The 19,601-nt window shown below is 44.0% G+C and overlaps 1 protein-coding gene across 1 annotated transcript in view; it reads right to left on the reverse strand.

Moving 5' to 3' along the window:
* Positions 1–2,340: 2,340 nt before the first annotated feature.
* Positions 2,341–19,601, reverse strand: part of EHD3 (EH domain containing 3) — a 53,125-nt gene continuing 35,864 nt past the window's right edge. The window contains exons 4-6 of the mRNA XM_018568417.1: positions 10,421–10,833; positions 7,805–7,969; positions 2,341–3,095 (exon numbers count right to left, since the gene is read on the reverse strand). Of these exons, the coding sequence (XP_018423919.1) occupies positions 2,568–3,095; positions 7,805–7,969; positions 10,421–10,833 (1,106 nt within the window). The 3' untranslated portion in view covers positions 2,341–2,567. The remainder of the gene's footprint in view (positions 3,096–7,804; positions 7,970–10,420; positions 10,834–19,601) is intronic.

Genomic DNA, 19,601 nt, shown 5'->3' on the forward strand with positions numbered 1-19,601 from the left:
ACCTGACTGCATCTAAGACTTTTGTAGTAGCTGAAATGATAGAACCTGAAGGAAAGGCCGGGGCATAACAATAAAAGTGTCAGTATAATGTCAGGAGTGACACAGGAGTATATAGGGGACCCCTGAAATTCCTTAATGTGGTTTATAGAAGGAGAGTTACTAAACAGCCTATATGTGGTTGACGGAGGGATGCATAGGAACCCCTGCCCCGAGCAGCCAATCAGAAATTAGATTTTTATTATCCTAACCACACTTAACTGATGAGTCATACAATGTTACTCTTCTTTGCATTGTCTTATCACAGCTGGAAAAAAGTCTACGCTGAGTCAGTTTAAAGGAGAACTATGAGGCAAGTGCTTTTCACTCACCTCATAGTTCTAGCCGACCTGTGACAATGAGACTGTCACAGGTCGGCTCAGTAGATCGGGAGGTGAGAGAACACATAACAGCGTTCGCTCACCTCTCGATCCTGTCACAGGGGAGTGGCTGGATTCCCCCCTCCCCGCTCACGCTGACTGGCGGAACGGACGGGGGAGGGTACAGCTGGCTCTGCCTCTAGATAGGCAGAGCCAGCTGTCAGTCACGCAGCTGGGTGGATCCCGGCTCAATTGTCGGGATCGGCTTCAGCTGCGGCGTCTCAGTATACCGCGAGCTGTAGCTTGCGGTATACTGAGCCTAGGGTGACGGGAGGACGCTAGTTTGTGTCCTCCCGTTACCCTAAGGAGAACTATGGGGAAAAGCCTTAACCCCATAGTTCTCCTTTAAGGACAACCAGAGCTTTCAGATGTGACTGCTTATTCTTTAATATTCAGATTCGTCTCACAACGCACTTACATTTCCACCTCTCTCGCAATCTCGCTTGCAGCCCTCAGTGTCAGAAAAAGCATGGCACTCTTTCAACTGCTCCCCTCCTAATATTCAGAGTATGGCCCGACTCCCTGCACAATTCTGTGTCTACATCCACATTGTGCTGACAGTACAATATGAAGCTCAATGAGGTTCAATGAAGGTAGCTGAGCTTTTCCTTCCAGACTCCGTTACAAGGAGGGTGAGTGGCCATGCAGAGGAGCTCTATTCTTTCATATGTTCCTGGCAGACCTGGGCCCCCAGAAAGTGTTACTGTTGTAGGTGTGTGTGTGTGTGTATTGAATTGGAGCTGTATGTGGCACTAAATTATGTAAATACTTTTTTTAAAGACCCCAACTCTGGCCACTGATTTTCAGTTTTGGGAAAAGTTACAACCTCTGTTATGTTTCTTGGCGGAGTCCCCATTATGGAGAGTTTGTTTCACGTCCTGTTCCCCTGAAGGAAGTTCAATGGAATCACACAGAGCTTTCTACTATGGTGTTTCCTGCCTGTGTCCCCATTGGAGAGACTGCCCCTTACTGTGTGCCATGGTGTCACCATAAGGGGAAATGTGTCCTGGTGACTTTAATTTTTAAAGCTGAACTTCAGGCACATAAAAGCAAAAATGAATGCAGCTCTGTCTTCATTAATAAGCCATCAAATGTGTTTTGTAAATACATATAAGAACCAGCATTTGACCTGGAATCAACCTCTTGCAGTCCCTGTACAGCAGAGCTCAAACTGGGGGAGGAAAAAGCAGCGCAAGGAGCCAGTTAAGTGTGCTGCAGTGCAAGGAGTCATGCTAATAGGAGAGAGTGACAGAGAGAGGAGCTCATCAGTGTACTGCTGCTCCTTCCACTATCCAGTCAAAGGCTGGGGGGCAGGAAAGAGACCTGTAAGCGAAAGTGGAACTGCAGCAAAGGAAGACTGGGTCTCTTGCCCTGCCAAGCAAGGCTGCTGTGTAAAGCTCAGGACTTGATGGAAAAAATACAAATCCTTTGGCCGGTATAACAGCTCTCATACATGTTTTTATGCTTTGAGGGTATTGGCAGAGCCGTGGAAGAGGTGGAAGATCAGAGGTAAAGAAGCCTTACACTATGTCAAATCTCCAGGACAGGAAGTGAAGGGAACTCTCCCCACTGATGGGTTTTTATTACAAACAGAGGTTGTAACCCTTCCCCATTCTATCCGATTTTGGCCGGATTCGGCCTTCTGAGACCTGCATCTATCCAGCATCCAGCCTCACTAAACCTCAATATCACTTAACATCCCTCATACGTGAACACTGAATGTGCTAAAACATCATTAGGATCTAGGTACAGAGAGAAGTCGCTATCACGGATGACAAGACGGCTACATACACAGAGCAACATTAAACAATGAATTGGTAACACACCGATTAGGTATTTGGATAGCAAAGCAAAAGGGAACTGTAAGCACAGTACAGCGCAACACAGATTGGGAAGTACAGCATGTTTTTTCGAGGTCTTTTTCTTTTTTCCCTTCTTCGTAAATTTTTTGTTTTAGTAGTTGTCAGCCAAAAAAAAAAAAAAAAACTCCATTAGCTTTAGGTTATTCTGTTAATAAAAGCTCCGTGTCCTCTTTTTTTTTTTAGGATCTTGATATAGATAGAGAACCATCAACCAAAATGCTCACAGTAGGCTCACTTCACATTACACGTAAGAACTTGTTGGTTCTGCTCCGTCTTTATCCGGCCACAATTACTCGATCATTTTTCTTTTGGATGGTGGGATGAGATGGCAGGGGAGATCGTTGGGAAGCTCGTGGCCTTCTAGTTTAACCTTGATGAGGTGGTTGGCTAAGGCAAACTCGTCGTCGTCCAGCAGGCCGTCCTTGTCTATGTCGGCCAGTTTCCAGATCTTGCCCAGGACTGTGTTGGGCAGTTTGGACTTCACCATCTCCCTCTTGGCGTTGGCCCCGGTGACCTTGCCGTTGACAGGAGACAGCGTGTAGAAGATTTCGTCGTACATGGGCTTGTCTCTGGACACCACCCAGTCGGCGTCGTCAATGCCTTCTCCTGCCCCCTCGCCGTAGCCGTGCCCAAAGGGGCCGTTCAAGGTGCCCTCAAACGCGCCACCTTTAACCATCTGAACTGGTTTCTGGGTTTCTTCCTGTCTAACCAGGACCATCAAGTGGGCGATGTCGTGAGCCAGCATCTCGTCCACAGTTTCCAGAAGCTTGTTCTTCAGGGGTTGGAACTTTGTAAAGTCTTGGGATTGTAGAAGGTCCTAAGTAGAAAAATACAAATAAATTATTCTTGGATGGTGAAGTTAGCCCATCACAAGTGAACTTTAATGTGGAAACTTCTTTTGCTTAAAGAGGAAAAACTTCACCCTTATCCTAAAAATGGCAACAAAGACAACTTTAGAAATATGTACTATTGGCAATCTACACATACTTATCGATGCTTGCCAATGTTTTATTCTTTGCATTCCTTATTTTTCTTTCCTTTCCCATGGTGGCCATTTTCACTAAGGGCAGATGAATCCATCTCCCTAGACTTCCTGCACCTTTGGCTCTTCCTCCTAGACCATGTGACAGTCCACATCATCTCAGTGGGAAGACATGCCCTTCTCCTCTGAGATCTCGTGAGATTTTGCAGTTTGCACATGAGATTTCCCAGGAAGGCACTGGTGATGTAGCCTTCCCAGGATACATCTCTCTACAATCGCCAGTGCCTCACTCAACCAGAAAGTCCTAACTTGTAAGCAAAAGCAAAAAATGTTGATATAATGAATGCAAAATGAAAGGGAGGCCGCTTTAAATGCACCTGGAATGTATTTAGCTGATTTAAATTGAAAGTTCAGTGGCGCTTTAAAACAGAACTGTGGCCCAACCTTTTTTTGCCAGAGTTCTCTTTAGGGTCACAGGAGGACATATACTAATGTCCTCCTGTGACTCAAAACTCAGCATATAGCAGGCTATTGCGTTGCAGCCAGGACGGATCCTGACAATATTGCCGAGATCCACCCACTGCCTGATTGACAGCTGACTCTGCCTCTCTAGAGGCAGAGCCAGCTGTGCCCATCCCCTCCCCGTCCATCCGTCTAGTCAGTGCTGGAGGAATGGAGAGGGGAGGAGGGATTCCATACGAGGAGCTGTGACTGACAGTCACCATTCACTGCAGGGAGAAGATCGGGAACTGAGTGATCGGCAGTATGTGATCGCTCAGTTCTCGAGCTATAGAGCCGATGGGTGACAGCTTAAGTGTCACTTGTTGGCTCTAATCTTGGGGGCGAGTGCATTTAACTTTCCCCATAATTCTCCTTTAAAGTGCATTTCTGGGGAAAAACACACTATATTCAGTGAATCTATGCATACACAATTCCCCATTCTGTCAACCTAAAAATGCTACAAGTACAGAGAAATACAATGAGCTCCTAATTTCCTGTAGTGAGCCGACAGCGTTGCTACAGTGAAATTCCAAGCAGTGTTGTCAGCCCTGCCAGGTTTCATCTTGCTAAACTACAGAATACTTCCCCCTCTCCTCATCTGCAGGGAGTTGTTCTGTTGTCCAGAGCCGGAGTGTAGTCACTGGGTGTAGAAAATGCCCTGTGCTTGGTAGTCAGTAAAATAATTACCTAGCTCATGTGGTCATTGGGAGGACCAATACTGCCCTATTGTTGGTATAATAGTTACATAGTATTTGAGGTTGAATAAAGACATTAGTCCATCAAGTCCAACCCATAGGATCTCATTCTTAGGAGTACCCGTACCCCTGTATATTACGGTCCCTTAAGAAATCGTCCAAAAGTTTCTTGAACAATTCCACACTCTTAGCTGAAATCAATGCCTGTGGCAGTGAGTTCCAGACCCTAACCCCTCTAACTGTGAAGAACCCCCTTCGCCCCTTGTGCTGGAATTTTTTTCCACCAATTTTAGGTGGTGGCCTCTAGTTTTTGTAATGGAGTTAATTTTAAATAGTTTGTCGCTGATGTTGCTTTCACATTTGAACATCTTGTACATGGAAGGAATAGAGACATATTGTTTGTATAAGGGGTAGGAACATTGCCTCTTTCTGGGAGAAATTGTGCCCCATTAATGGTCAGAGTGGGAGGAATTGTGGCCATCGTCGGTGTCAAAGGGAGGAATTATGCCCCATCAATATTGTTGGTGGGGGGAATTTTGCCCCAGGGTTTGTGTCAGTGGGAAGAATAGCACCCCAAGGGCCAGATGAAGGTAAGCAGTTTGGAAACCACTGCTATACATTATATTCCAGCATGAGGCTTACATGCCGCAGAACAGACCAACATCTGGGCAGACATGTCTAGGAGGATCAACATTACTAACATATGTAAAAGAGGTCTGTACACATACAATACAATTATATATAAATCACAGATATCCTGTTACTTGTTCCAAAGCCGTCTACGTCTAAAAACAACCAGTTGTCTCTGCCTGGATCTTCTTCCCTTAGGACAGAGCCAAGTTTACACCAGCGGGATCTGGAACTTATCACCGCTCCTTGCCAGGCTTTTATTAATCTAATAAATGACAGTGTTGCCTTGGAAGAGCTGAAAACTTTCCTAAATAAAACACAGTAAACATGAACGTTGACTTATATTTATCCCTTGTTAATTCTTTGTGAAAACTGCAATAGGAATTTTGTAGAAGAGTTCGATGTCTGAACTATGTATTTTAAAGGGTCACTCCACCTAGCATGGCTATTTCATAACGGATTCATAGATTTCAGTTTTTGGTTATTGCTGAGAAGCGAAATCACCCAGCACTTCTTTAGCTCTAACCTACCGGAGGGCAACTCCGGTCTTCCAGCTGTTGTGGAACTACAAGTCCCATGAGGCATTGCAAGACTGACAGTTGCAAACATAACTCCTAAAGGCAGAGGCATGTTAGGATTTGTAGTTAAAGCACAGCTGGAGGGCTGGAGTTGCCCGCCCCTGCTCTAATCTCACCTCCAAAGTCCCTGATTAGAACTAGGCCTCATGCACCTGGGCTCATGAGGCTGTAGAACATAAATTGCGGGCACAGTTTTACTCCCGCATGCAGCTGCTGCATGCCTGGCAATATACAAGTAGGGGCATAAACCTGCATACAAGTAGGGGCATAAACCTGCATACAAGTAGGGGCATAAACCTGCATACAAGTAGGGGCATAAACCTGCATACAAGTAGGGGTATAAACCTGCATACAAGTAGGGGTATAAACCTGCATGCAAGTAGGGGCATAAACCTGCATACAAGTAGGGGCATAAACCTGCATACAAGTAGGGGCATAAAATTGCATACAAGTAGGGGCATAAACCTGCATATAAGTAGAGGCATAAACCTGCATATCGCCCCCTACAGCCATCCATTAATATGGGTGACTGTATGTGGTTGCTGTATGTGGCAGCTGTGTATCGCATACGTAAGGATATTCCACACCTGATGGATATGTCCCTTGTAACCTCCTTGCTGGGTGCTGTAGTAGCCAGAGTTGGCACCGCATGCATACCAAGTAAAAATACCAGCACACCGTCTTCTTCATCATGGAAATGTTTTTATTGATGTCAAACAATCACATAAAGAAGCAATGTTTCGAGATTGCATAGAGTCCCTTCATCAGGCAATAGAGACATTGTCTGATCAATGGACCCTGATGCCTGATGAAGGGACCCTGCGTGGTCTTAAAACGCTGTTTCTTTCTTTGAAACCATGATTGCCTAAAGTCAGTAAAAGCATTTTCATGATGCAGATGATGTTGTGCTGGTGACTCACTTTCTCCATAGCCGTGTATCCCGGGCACAGAAATACACCCGAAATGTACATTATATGGCCTCATGCACCCGTGATTGAAAACTAACTGTACATTAGAGCTGAAGTCTGGCTTGGACACAAAATGACCCTTGCAGTGGGATTCAATGATGAATAAAGTGCATCACTTACCTTATTATTTGCTCCCCCGACAGCTGTTGCTCTTCTGCTCTCTCTGATGCTTCGGGAATGTGGGCAGAGTCTTCATATACAATGCAGGACCATTGCATTGTACATGATGATGCTGGAGAGCTGTGACTGCTCTGGCAGTGAAGAGAAGCGGCTTTGGGGGACTGATACTGAGAGTATTTCTCCCGATTACAATCTCTTTAGACAAAGACAGCTGTTAACAAGCAGTGCAGGGGTAACTTCACCAGACCAGACTTCAGCTCAACCACAGTAAAAAGAGTTTAGTGATTGGGTTTTCTTTAAGTGCCCGGGGTCCAGGAAGCTGAATAGCACAGTGGAGCAGACAAGCAGGCACCTGAAGGCTATGCGATACCAGTGGAAGTTCAGTATGACTTCAAGTTTGCTTTAACCTAAATGCTTATTGATAATTGCAATGAGAAGATGAGAAGATACGATGAACGCTTTGGTGCAGCATCATCGCAGCTGGAAAGCCAGCCCCAAAAATGTGAATGGTTTTTAACCCGAGTAGTTAAAACAGATTAGTTTCTGGGGGTTGTTTTTTTGCTGGCTAGCTTGAAAGTGAGCTGGGAACCTCTTTTTGTGTACGGTTTGTTTATTGCCACAGTGGCGTCACAAAGGGGATGCGGCCCGCACCCTGGTGACACCAAAATGACTGAAAGTCCCGACAGTGTCAGGAGAGAGGAGGGGACTCGGAGGCATACCTCATCCCGCCGGGTTAACGGCCCCTCCTCTCTCTGCCGGCGTCGATCACTAAGATGGCTACCGGCAGGCATCAATCAGATGGCTGCGCACGCGCGATGACGACACAGCGGGGTGTCACCCGGTCTCGGGACCCCCTGTATTGCCCTGCTCGTGTACATCTTTGCCTTTTTGCTGGTTTCAAACACATCAGAGCGGCTTCCATTTTTGCATTTGGGATTTATTCCATTTCCAAAATGGATTAAGCCGTCATTGGGGCACATACAAGGAGCGGCGTTGTATTCATGAAACAGGCTATGGAAGGGTTCGTATACTCATCAGTACGTCCACAGTACCTGCATCTTCTTCAGGTTTGGAAAGTCTCCCGGAGAGATCTGATGTTCTTTCTCAATGCGACCGTAGATCTCGCCCAGAGTGCCGATCAGCTCTTTCTTCTTGTTGTCCTTGCCAAATACCGTCGGCATCTCCTTCTTCAGGGAGCTGATAATATATGCGTGGACCTACGATGGCACAAAACCAAGACTTTTTGTTAGTTTAGGACAGGGTGGGGAACGGATAGACCATATGCCGGATTTTTATTGAGGTTTGCGCACCCATTGGAGAGATTTTCCCTTACTTCCCGTCAGTAGAGAAAGTGATGGAAAAATCTCTCCAGTTCATAATATTTCACTTTGAGATATAATAAAAATCTAGATGCAAAAAGCAGCTTTGTAAATATAACCTCTTAACTCTTGTTTTTCCTCTGTGCAACCAGAATTAGCATTGCAGGCAAATATCAGAGTAAACACCGCTTTGTTTATTTTCAGGCAGTCTGCAGTGAACAATGATATGTAGTCTGCACTATACAAAGCAACAAAACTCAGACTGAGATCCAGAGCTTTATCCTGATCGTCTTCCAAACAGGAGCCATGATTTAGTATTTTATTACTGAATCTCTTATTCTGGCAGGAAAAGAATGTTAAGATCATCCGGATGTAAACTTCTAATACACTAGGAAAGCAGGCCAAGTTCCTAAATATATACTGGCACTTAAAAAAAAACACCTTTATTGTTTAGTCCTAATTCTATTCTCTTTGAGTAAAGTCTGCTTTGTTTATTTCAGGCACTCTGCAGTGAACGATAATATTCAGTCTGCAATGTACAAAGTAACAGGCCTCAGGCTGAGGATCAGAACAAGTCAGGGATCCCTCTAGATGTGAATGCTGCTTCCATAGTTGGCTGTTTTGAATCACATGTCATGAGGGCATAAAAGGACTTAACTAGACTGATGCAGGCATGCCTGCTTTTAGCAGTTTGTGACCTTTTCCTCCAGTGATTACATGAGTGCAGTGCAGCATAGAAAGCTTTATCTGTGTCCAGTTACCGCTCAGATTTTAAAATGGCGGTTTTGGGTGTTTTTAATTGCGTTTCAGTGTTGAAACGCAATTAAAAATGCCCAAAACCATGCTGAATAGCGTGGTTCCATTGAAAGCAGTATGGAAACCGCACTGATCGGTGCGGCACATAAAAATGTATGGGATTGTTCATGTCGGCTGAACCGCCCTGGTGTGAACGGGGCCTAAGTAAAGTTTCCTCTGACCTGGGTCTGTGATGACAGTTCTCAAAAGCACAGGAAGAAGAGTTCATATGTGTAAAGCTGCTTGATGCTGGATCTAATAAAAGAGCGAATGTGTTTTAAAATTTGCAATTATTCCTCATTGTAAATATTGTAATATTGTAGTAATAAGTCAAAATATGACAATTCCAAACATTCTCGTGTCTCTAAATTAGAAATATTTAAAATGTACAAATGTAAACGTTTAACAATTTACAAAGGGAGACGTCATATGAGCAGCAAAACATAGTTTTTTCGGAACGGAAGGATTTGACAGAAAAACAAAACGATGTAGGAATAATTGGGTGAAATAACCTTTAACCCCTTCATGACCTGAAGTCACTGAAGTCTAGATGCCCAGAACAAAATTTTGCAGCGTCAGTTAGCATGTTAACTAGAAAATTCTATGACTAGTTTGCGTACCTCAAATATTTTGAAATTTAAAAAAAATACATCTAAAGCTTTCTTTTGATACACTAGACATGCATTATTATTTTAACCATAACAGTTTTTAATCAAGAGTTACCTATTTATTAACATTCAATTGTCCTTTGACAGCTTCAGCCTGCCAGCATCAGCTGTCATTGTGACTCTCTGTGAGACAAAGTAACAACTGAAGCCAACAGGTTTGTTTGCTTGTTTGTTATTAAACATCACATGATCTCCATGGTCATGAGTAGGGATGCACAGATAGCGGTTTTTCGGTATTCAGTACGAGTACTGATATTTATATTTCGGTACTCGCCAATACCGAGTAACGATACAGGCACTTCTGCTAGCATAGAGCAGGCTTCCTGGCCAATCACGAACCCGTGCGGCGGGTCATTACCGGCCTCCGGGCTTCCTGATTCGCCAGGAAGCCGGCTCCATTCTGTTTGGCCGGCTCCATGCTGATTGGCTGGGAAGCCGGCTTCCCGGCCAATCAGCATCGACCAGACAAATCGGGAAGCTAGGCGGTGAGTCATTACCTCCTGATTGCCCGGGAAGCCAGCTCCATGTTCCGTCGCAGCACTGCTGGTCAGGGGAAATCTCCCTCTGGCCGGAGGTTCCAGTATCGTGGGAAGATATCAGAGCATTTGGGCGATTACGAGTACTTGCCCAAATACTCGGTATTGGCACTGATACCAATACTAGTATCGGTATTGATACGTTTGTAGTCATGAGCGTTGACCAGTGGCTGTCAGTAACAGCGCAGACTTACAACTAGTAGCGTGCACAGCTATGCTCTACTAGTTCTGAAATAGAAGGTAGATTAATATTTTCTTTCATAGAGAATTATGCCGAGTCACACTGATGTTCAGATTCCAGGCATCTAGGTGTTAAAGCATTAGCAAGGTATTTTAGCACTGTAACTTACTTTTGCCAGCCGTGCTCTTTTGATCAAGTCATTGAGTTTCCTCAGGGCTGCATTTCGTGGAAGGCTCTGAATATCTCTGAAGAGGTCTTGTTCCTCAGCTTCAAACAGCTTGCGGTTGTCGGGGATGAGAAGCGGGTGGGACCAGAATGATCCAATGTAGACTCTGACCACCTCGGGGGTGTTGACAATTTTCCCTAGGGACCACATGAGGGCACCATAGACCCTCATCAGCTGCTGGGTCTCTATCTGGTCAGCCTTATTGAGGACCACGCGCATTTTGTCTTCATGGTTCTTCAGAGCTTTGATGACTTCTGAGAACTCATCGGAAATGTCCAGTTTGTGGGCATCGAAAAGCAGAATAATGCGGTCCACCCTCTCCGCGAACCACTCCAACACAGCTGCAAAGTCATAACCTGCAATGACACGGTATATTATCGGGTTATTACAGGCCCATACTATATATAGAAAAATAAAAAAAATGGGACTGCATCTTGATGGGTCTGTTGGGAAGAAAACTTTGCAAGTTAGAATATATAAAAAAAAAAAAAATTTCAATTAAAACAGAAATTGAGGTGAAGTTAATCATGTGATATTAATAAGACTGAAGATTTTGTATGCCATTATAAGCTATGGTCAGACACGGTTTGTTCTATCCGCTGTTTCATAACAGTCTTCCACTACAACAACTTGGCAGTTGATTGGGGGTACAAGTACACCCAGTGGCGTAACAATCGCCATAGCAACCCAGGCGGCCGCTATGGGGCCCGGGCACAGGGGGGCCCGGTAAGGGCATCCCTCTGAGGCCGCGTGGGCCGTCTGGGTCGCTATGGCATGTAAGGGTGCTAGCTGTCACTGACACAGCTCAGCAGCGGCGTTTCCCCTCAGAGTCGAAGTACACCCATGACTCATTTAGTTGTGTAAGTAAATCTAAGCTTCAGCTATTGAGCACTGTAAGCAACAAGATATCAATAGACAGGTAAGCATGTGAAAAAAAAAACATTTCCATCTCTGGGCTGGAGATTAAAACAAAGTAAGTGAATTTGAAAAAGTGTGAGATAAACATGGGTCTAGCCTCAGATATGAATGTAAACCAAAAAAGTAAACTCAATAAACCACCATGTCTTTTTACATGAATGTAAATCAACCTATAATGGACAACACTGCACTCAACTACTGTTCCCTCAGCTAATTCAATCCCAACTCAACTGTTATACCTTTTAATCATTTGGAGCTACTCCAGGTATCTATGGGATGGTGGTTCAATGTAGGAGTTGTGGGGGTTGGGAGATTTACACTAAATGGCAAAAGTATGTTGGACAACCCTCCAAATGAGGAGATCTTGTGAGGGTACTGTGAATACTACAGCATACAAAGACATTGTAAACAATTGTCCTTTTCCAACCTTGTGGTAACAGTTTGGTGAAGGTCATTTTCTGTTCCAGCATGACTTCCACTGTGTACAAAGTCAGCTCCATAAAGACACGGTTTGACTAATCTGATGTGGAGGAACTTGAGTAGCCTGCACAGAGCGCTAACCTCAACCCTACTGAACACCTTTGGGATGAACTAGAATGCCAACTGTGAGCCAAGTCTTCTCATTCAAACATCAGTACCTGACCTTACAAAAGTTATTTTGGCTGAATGGGCAGGAGCCAGAAGCACTACAAAATATGTGGAAGGTCATCCTAGAAGAGTGGTGGCTGTTATAGCCATAAAGAAGGGAGGAACTCCGTGTTAATAGCCATCGGAATGGAATGTCCAACAAGCTCATGTGGGTGTGAGGGTCAGGTGTCCCCATATTTTAGCCATATAGTGTATGTGCATTATAGGGTCACCCACTGATTACCTCAATCTGAACAGCCAGTCATTGCCTGCACTCAGAACCCAGAAACACAGACCCGTATGTCCCGCAAAGGAAAAGATACGATCTGCATTTGAACTGGTTTAGGTTCAGGAGCAGCAGGTGGGGGAAAGCCATAAAGTTTAGTCTTGGATTTAATGTTACTCTAGAATCCATTCTCATATGTGTGTTTTTGATTTGTTGCTGTACACTTTTGTTACATTTTACATGAAGTTTAAATCTGGTATCAGTTGCAGTAAGGTGAGGGTGCTCTCCGCACACCTTTCAGCAGTCCCGGCCAATACACGAAGATGGTGCTTGTAGTAACTCCACGGATGGCACCGTGCAAAACGAACAATTGAAGAAATAGGTCACCAGCACTCAAAGAGTTTAAAAATGAATAAGTCCTTTTTATTGGACAATGGTGTCACGGCAATCAAAAAGAGCCGACGTTTCGGGGCCACGCAGGGTCCCTTACTCTAGGCAAAAGATGTGACCTTCAATAAATCTGGTATCATTCACCCATATAGGAAGATTTACTAAAAAGTGCAGAAAGTAAAAACTTGTATTTGTTCTTAGGTTTAAATACACTTTAGGGACTTTAAATACACTCCCATAAGAGGGCTGTACAGCACATTTCCTGGCGTATGCCACACAGATATGTGCAGCCAGCCTGTAGAAACCAATGACAGGTTGGCTACTGATATGCCTGTATAGGGAATGTACGCAAATCCCCCTGTGTACATATGTACCGCGACTTACGCACTGCGCCGAGCCCAGACCCTCTGTATTTGGTGCATTGCGCAAGTAGCTAGGTACAGATTAGCTCCAAGTCCGAAAAGGAAAACGGAAAAGGTTTTCTTCCTTTTGAGATTTTTTCAGACCTAAACGCGATAAATTGGAGGTAAAAGGATATAAATGGACGTACGTCACTTTACATCCCCCTGCCTATAGACCTTCCATGGGTCCGTTAAGCTTCGTTTTTATCTTCATCACAAGAAGAATGGACACGGTTCTGTTCTCCTCTGATTCAGCCAGCAATCTGTACATCAGTTGTTTGATATGGACATCACCCATGTGAAAGGGCTCTTAGAAGGAACATTTACAATTTGTAAATTAAAATAATCATAAATATACGGAACAGCAAGCAAGTAAAAACACGTAAAAAGTTGCATCAAAACTTCCTTTCAAATAAATGTTATAACAACACTTGAGAATGTGACCTTACAGAGAGTGAATTGAAGTTTCCCACTAGGTGTAAGAGTGCTGGATCTAGGCCAAGCTGAATCAGATCTGCTTATTCCCAGGTCTGTGAGAAAAGAAGAGTCATCATCTACAGAAATATGATGACTTGCTGGTGAATGACAATCTCTTTAGCAATGCCGGGCACCCGGGTTCAGATTTATTTGCATTATATATCATTTTTAGTAGTTCCTAATTTCCCAGCGAGGTTGGTCACTTGCTGCCGATACAGGAAACAGTATTGTTCTCACAAAGTTTATTTGTGTCTGTGATTACCGCCTCGGTGTGTGTAATTACTGGCTGGGGGGTTCCAAAGGGAAGATACCATCAACGGTGTCAACACATCCAGTCATCACATATACACTTCAAAATTTCCCCTTTCCTTGCCCAATCTAGCTCTGCGATTGGCTACATCAGGTTCCGTTTAGCAAATATTAGCCAAGAGTCATTTTTGTTCCTCGTGCGAATTTCAGGAAACCCTAAAGCATCAATAAAACACTATGGGGGGAATTTATCAAAACCGGAGCAGACAGAATCTGGAGCAGTTGCCCATGACAACAAACTTCTCACTTCAGTTTGTTCAGTTAAGGTTTGAAAATGAAAGAGAGAAGCTGATTGGTTGCCATGCACAGCTGCTCCAGATTCTGTCTGCACCAGTTTTGATAAATTCCCCTCCATGTCTTTTCATTGTTCCCATTGATTTTATACTTTAGTTTTTTTAAAAAGGGAAACTTTACTTTTTTCAAATGTGTGAATGTTTTATATACTCTGTATTGACAAAAGTTTAAAAGGAGAATTATGGGGAGAGCAAAATACATTCATCCCCATAGTTAGAGCCGACGTGCGACCCTGCAGCTGTCTTGTGTCGGCTCTATTGATCAAGAGCTGAGCAATCGCATACCGCTGATCGCTCAGTTCCCGATCTTCTCCCTGCAGAGAGCGGTGACTGTCAGTCATCACTCCCCGCGCGATTTCCCCCCTCCCTGATCTTCCAGTGCTAACTGGACGGACAGGGGGAGGTGGGCATTGCTGGTTCTGGCTCTAGAGAGGCAGAGCCAGCTGTCAATCAAGCAGTGGAGTGGATACAGACAATATTGTCGGGATGCTTGCTGGCCACAGCACGGCTCTGTGCTATCAGTATATAGCGGGCAATAGCCCGCTATATGCTGAGTTTTGGGTCACAGGAGGACAGTACATGTCCTCCTGTGACCCTGAAGAGAACTATGGCAAAAAAAGTTGGGCCATAGTTCTCTTTTAATGGACACCTGACCATCATACTTGTATGAGCTTGCTGAAGATCCCATTCCAAAACTATGGCCATGAATATAAAGTCGGTCTCTTCTTTGAGGCTGTACCAGTCTCTGCTACTCTAGGAAGGCTTTCCACAAGATTTTAAGGTGGTAATATTGCCAAAACATTGTGGACACCTGACCATCGCACCTATATAAGCTTGTTGGACATCCCGTTCCAAAACCATGGCTTTCCCCCCCTCATTTGTGGCTATAACAACCTCCACTCTTCTTGGAAGGCTTTTCACATGATTTTGGAGTGTGTCTGTAGGAATTTGTGCCCTTGGAGGAGATGCTGGTGGCATTTCTTTTTGCTTGAATCCATACGGCGCCATCTGCAGGTTACTGCAGCACCCATTATAAAGAAGGGGGAATATTGGTCAGGAACGTGGTGGGATATCTACATGATGGAGGAGTAGTATGGTCTGGTCACGTACCTTTAACAGGCAACATTACTGGGCTCTCCTTTAATTGCATTTAAAAAAAAATCTTTATTCAGTCATCTTAATAGTGCTCCACCTGCTTTGGAGTCCCAAAGCAAGCAGAGCATGATGCACATTTGTGAAGTATATCTCTGAGCTTTATACATTTTTAGTGCTTTTTTTTTTAAGGCAGTGGTAAGGCCACAGTCCCAAAGCACAGAGCATGTGCATCATGCTTTGCTTGCCACAGTAGGTCCATGCCAAGTCCACTGCTTTATAAATGGACCCCCCAACTGTGCTAAAAGCATTCCAAAATGAATTACGTGGAAAGGATTGTTTTCTCTCTGTAAAAGTGGTGTTCCAGATTTTCCCCCTATCCCTCCTCTGTATGCTTACTGTATAAAAGAGATTACTCTACATACAGTTTTATTTAACTGCAGACCAATCCACCCAATTGGAGTTTCAGTCCCGTGTTCTGTGCAGCATATGTCTAATAGCCAAAGGGTTATGTTACATGCTTCTGGGAAACACTTTGTTCAGCAGTTCTAGAAAGGGCTGCTGGATCCCAATTGGCTGAGAACGATCATGAGCACTTTAGAGTGAGAGCTCTTTCTTACGGTATATGTCAGTAACTAATAAAACTGATGCAGAAGCATTTATGATCCTCTAGAGTGAAAGTTTTATATGTGATAATCCTCATGAAAGGTAGGTGTGATAGTAACAGCACAGTGATAATTCCATTCTTCAGTATGTTTTCCCGAATGCAGTACACATAAAAATGTATGTACATGTTCTTAGGATTTGTCTCCGATTGACTAATCCCCTTAAAGCTATTGCATACACACACACAAAAAAAAAGTGTTCAGTTGGGTTTTGGCTGAATTAACCATAGACCGGGTCCCCAACTTGAAATTTGTGGTATGCAAGCTACAAACCCCCCCAACTGCATGGCTCGTCTCCGTCACTAAGCATGTGCACACTTGACAGTTACAAAGCATTTTGCAATTTCCATGCCACATTCGGTCATTTCCAAATGTGATCACAGGATGGACTTCAGATTGTAGCTGCATGGTACCTGTGAATGCCAAGAGCACCAAAAACAAGAACATTCACACTAGATTTTTGTCAGTTTTATTAGTCTGCTGAAGTCACAAAGACTGGTGGGGTTACAGATTTTAGACACTGGCTGCAACATCATGGAGGGATGGTAATTAGGAAGGTACTCCCATGAATGTCATGGGCCGATGGGGTTATGTCCACCTTCGAAAAACATGAGACTATTATCTTATCCAGCCAGAGTCCCTTTAAACAGAATCCATAATCTATTTGAACTCTTTTACTTTTACCCTTGTACTACGGCAGCACCAGTAATAGCAAACATATGTCTTTGTAATATCCCCTTTCGTACACTGTGCCGTTGTACCCCAGAATCCAACGGGTGATGGAACAATTGGTGGATGGCGCCACAGTATACATACAATCTACAAGATATGTTGTCTGCACACCATTCTGCTTCGGAATATCATCTTTATTCATATTCCTTTAGCATGATATGTGAATGCATTCACATGTTATGCTAAAGGAATACGAATAAAAATGATATTCTGCAGAATTGTTTGAGAACAACAAATCTTCTAGTAATGGCAAACAAACACACAACCTGTCATCTGCCCAATGACATCACACAGTGATAGCAATAGTTACAGTGACACTAAACTCAGGAATTAAATCTTAAAAATACATTCAGGTACCTTAACTATTAACAACAATGTATATCATTTGTGTGTCCCTCGGCTGTAGTTCCTCAAATCATCTCTGAATTGGTGCTAACACTATATGTCCTTCCTTTTGGAGGGTGACTGTGGTCCCTGTGTGTGTTGTAAAGTAACTACCGCTCTAAGCTCACTCCTGTGATGCACTACAATATAACATTGAATTTATTAATTTATATTGAAGTTGTAGTCTATCACAGGAGTGAGCTTGGAGCAGTGGCTACTGTACAACACACATATACTCTTCCCAATACTTAAGAGCCGGAGTGGGACACTACAGCTGTCATACACTGGGTCTAAAGATCGAGAACCGAATGATCACAAACTGCTGATCACTCAGCTCACATTCTTTTCCCTGCAGAGAATGCCTACTGTCAGTCACTGCCCCCTGCAGGGATTCCTCCCTCCCCTCTCTGTTCCTTCAGCACTCATTTGAGGGGCAGGAACAGCTACCTCTAGAGAGGCAGAGCCAGCTGTCAATTAGGCAGTGGGGTGAATCTTGAAACAATTTTGGGTCTGGAAACAATCTGGTCTGGTCTGGAGATGATCTGGATGTGGTGTGAATGGGCCCTTAAAGTAGCAAAAAAGCAAATACAACTTTGTATCGGTGCTCATTCCAATACGCCCTCTAACTATGCACAATCACTTACAATTCCTCCATCAACATACAGTATATTGTCTATCTTCATTACATAGACAAGCTCCACTTCCTTCTTAGCAATGCAGCACAATAGTGACGCTTTGTTGTTTCTCTCTCTCTCAATACAAGTCTAATTGTCAAGTTTAAAGTATGTGCTCGATGACAATCCAGTTTCGTTGTAAGGGAAGTGCCTTTATATGAGGAGACAGTGGGCCCAGGTCCCCTATCATAACATAATTTCACCAGTGCTGCCAAGAACACAGCTACATAAACCAACAATTCTTCATCTTCTTAAACCCGGTCAGAGGTACTGGAATCCCACTGCTAGTAAAACAAAGAGCTAAGCGCAGTCCCTGGATTTACCGGATTTACACAGCAGGATTATCACCCTTTACACATCCTGAGCTTAAAATGTTTACGCAGCACTAACCAGCTGCTTGCATACATTGTGCCGTGTTATTGAACGGCGCTTCCTCCCGCCCATCGCCCTGAGGACGGTGAATGCAGGGCCTAGCGTGCCGCTGCCTAATCCAATTAACCTCACAACGAAAAGGGAGAGACAAATTAAACCCGACGTGACAATGATCATGGATGAAAGTATCTGCATTGACTGATACTAAATATAAAGTGTTATTCTTCTACAGGAATAACATGATGGAGAACAACATATCTGACTGTTGCGAGACTTAAAAAAATTCCAGGAAAGAGTAAACAACAGGCTGGAGAAATCTAGGCGAGGAATTACAAATCCTAACATGGCCTGGAAGCCTAAGGACACAATCTGACCAAATGGGTTGGTGCTGTGCCTGATGTATCACAGAAGGAATTGTTTGCATTGTCCGTATCAACCAAATACACTGAGGCAAGTATAAAGGTTTCCGAAGGAGGAAAAATTCTTGTTACCCAAATCACTCGGACTCAAGTAGGAAAATGGAAGGTGACATTTGCTTGTTTACAAAAGAAAACTGTTCTTTCTCTTCACTTATATGCAAGGAGACTAATCTTTCATTCTACAGTAGGAAAAGAAATAAAAATAAATAAATAAAAATCGGACATTTTGATAAATTGATCTCAGTTTATCATGGTTAATGCCTAACTCAGTAATGAAATCATTAAAAGAGAACTATGGGGTAAGTTTTTTTCCCTCATAGTTCTCTTAAGTGTCACGGGGGGATATATACTAGCGTCCTCCCGTGACCCAAAGCTCAGTATATTGAAAGCTACAGCTCGCGGTATACCGAGACCACTGCAGCCAGGACGGATCCCAACATTACTGTCGAGATCCGCCCAGCTGCGTGAGTGACAGCTGGCTCTGCCTATCTAGAGGCAGAGCCAGCTGTACCCGCCCCTTCCCCGTCCGTTCCTCCAGTCAGCACTGGAGGATCGGAGCGGGGAATCCCTGCAGGGAACCGTGACTGACAGTCACGGCACTCTGCAGGTAGATGATCGAGAAGTGAGTGAGCGACGGTATGGGTTCGCTCACTTCCCGATCTATTGAGCCGACGTGTGGCAGATTCATTGTCACAGGTCGGCTCTAACTATGAGGATGAGTAATTTTCACTCACCTCATAGTTCTCCTTTAAATATTGCCCACCCACCCCCAAATGACAAAAGGGTCTAATGTAAAAAATGTTTCTAGTGGATAAGAGAACAAAGAGAATTACTTTCCTTAATACAGGGTTCTGCAGTATTCCTCCTCCCTGATGGTTCCGGTTTTGACAACCAATCAATGAAGCTTCTCTTCTTGCCAGTCTCTGTCAAGTCTCGCCACCGCCTGCCTCCGCAAACAATGTAATCATGTACAAAGCAGAACCAGCACCCACGTCCCACCCTGATTACAAGGCCACTGGTCCTGCATTGTAGGAGAGGTAGGAGTGCCAGACCACATTCCAGTGATGGGGACATGAGGACCACTTGTTAAGTTCAGTAACACTTTGTTTTATCTCACACATTAGAAAAAAAAAATAAATAGATCC

This window comes from Nanorana parkeri, unplaced genomic scaffold (assembly GCF_000935625.1).
Source record: "Nanorana parkeri isolate BGI_ZX_2015 unplaced genomic scaffold, ASM93562v1 scaffold31, whole genome shotgun sequence".
Lineage (NCBI taxonomy): Eukaryota > Metazoa > Chordata > Amphibia > Anura > Dicroglossidae > Nanorana > Nanorana parkeri.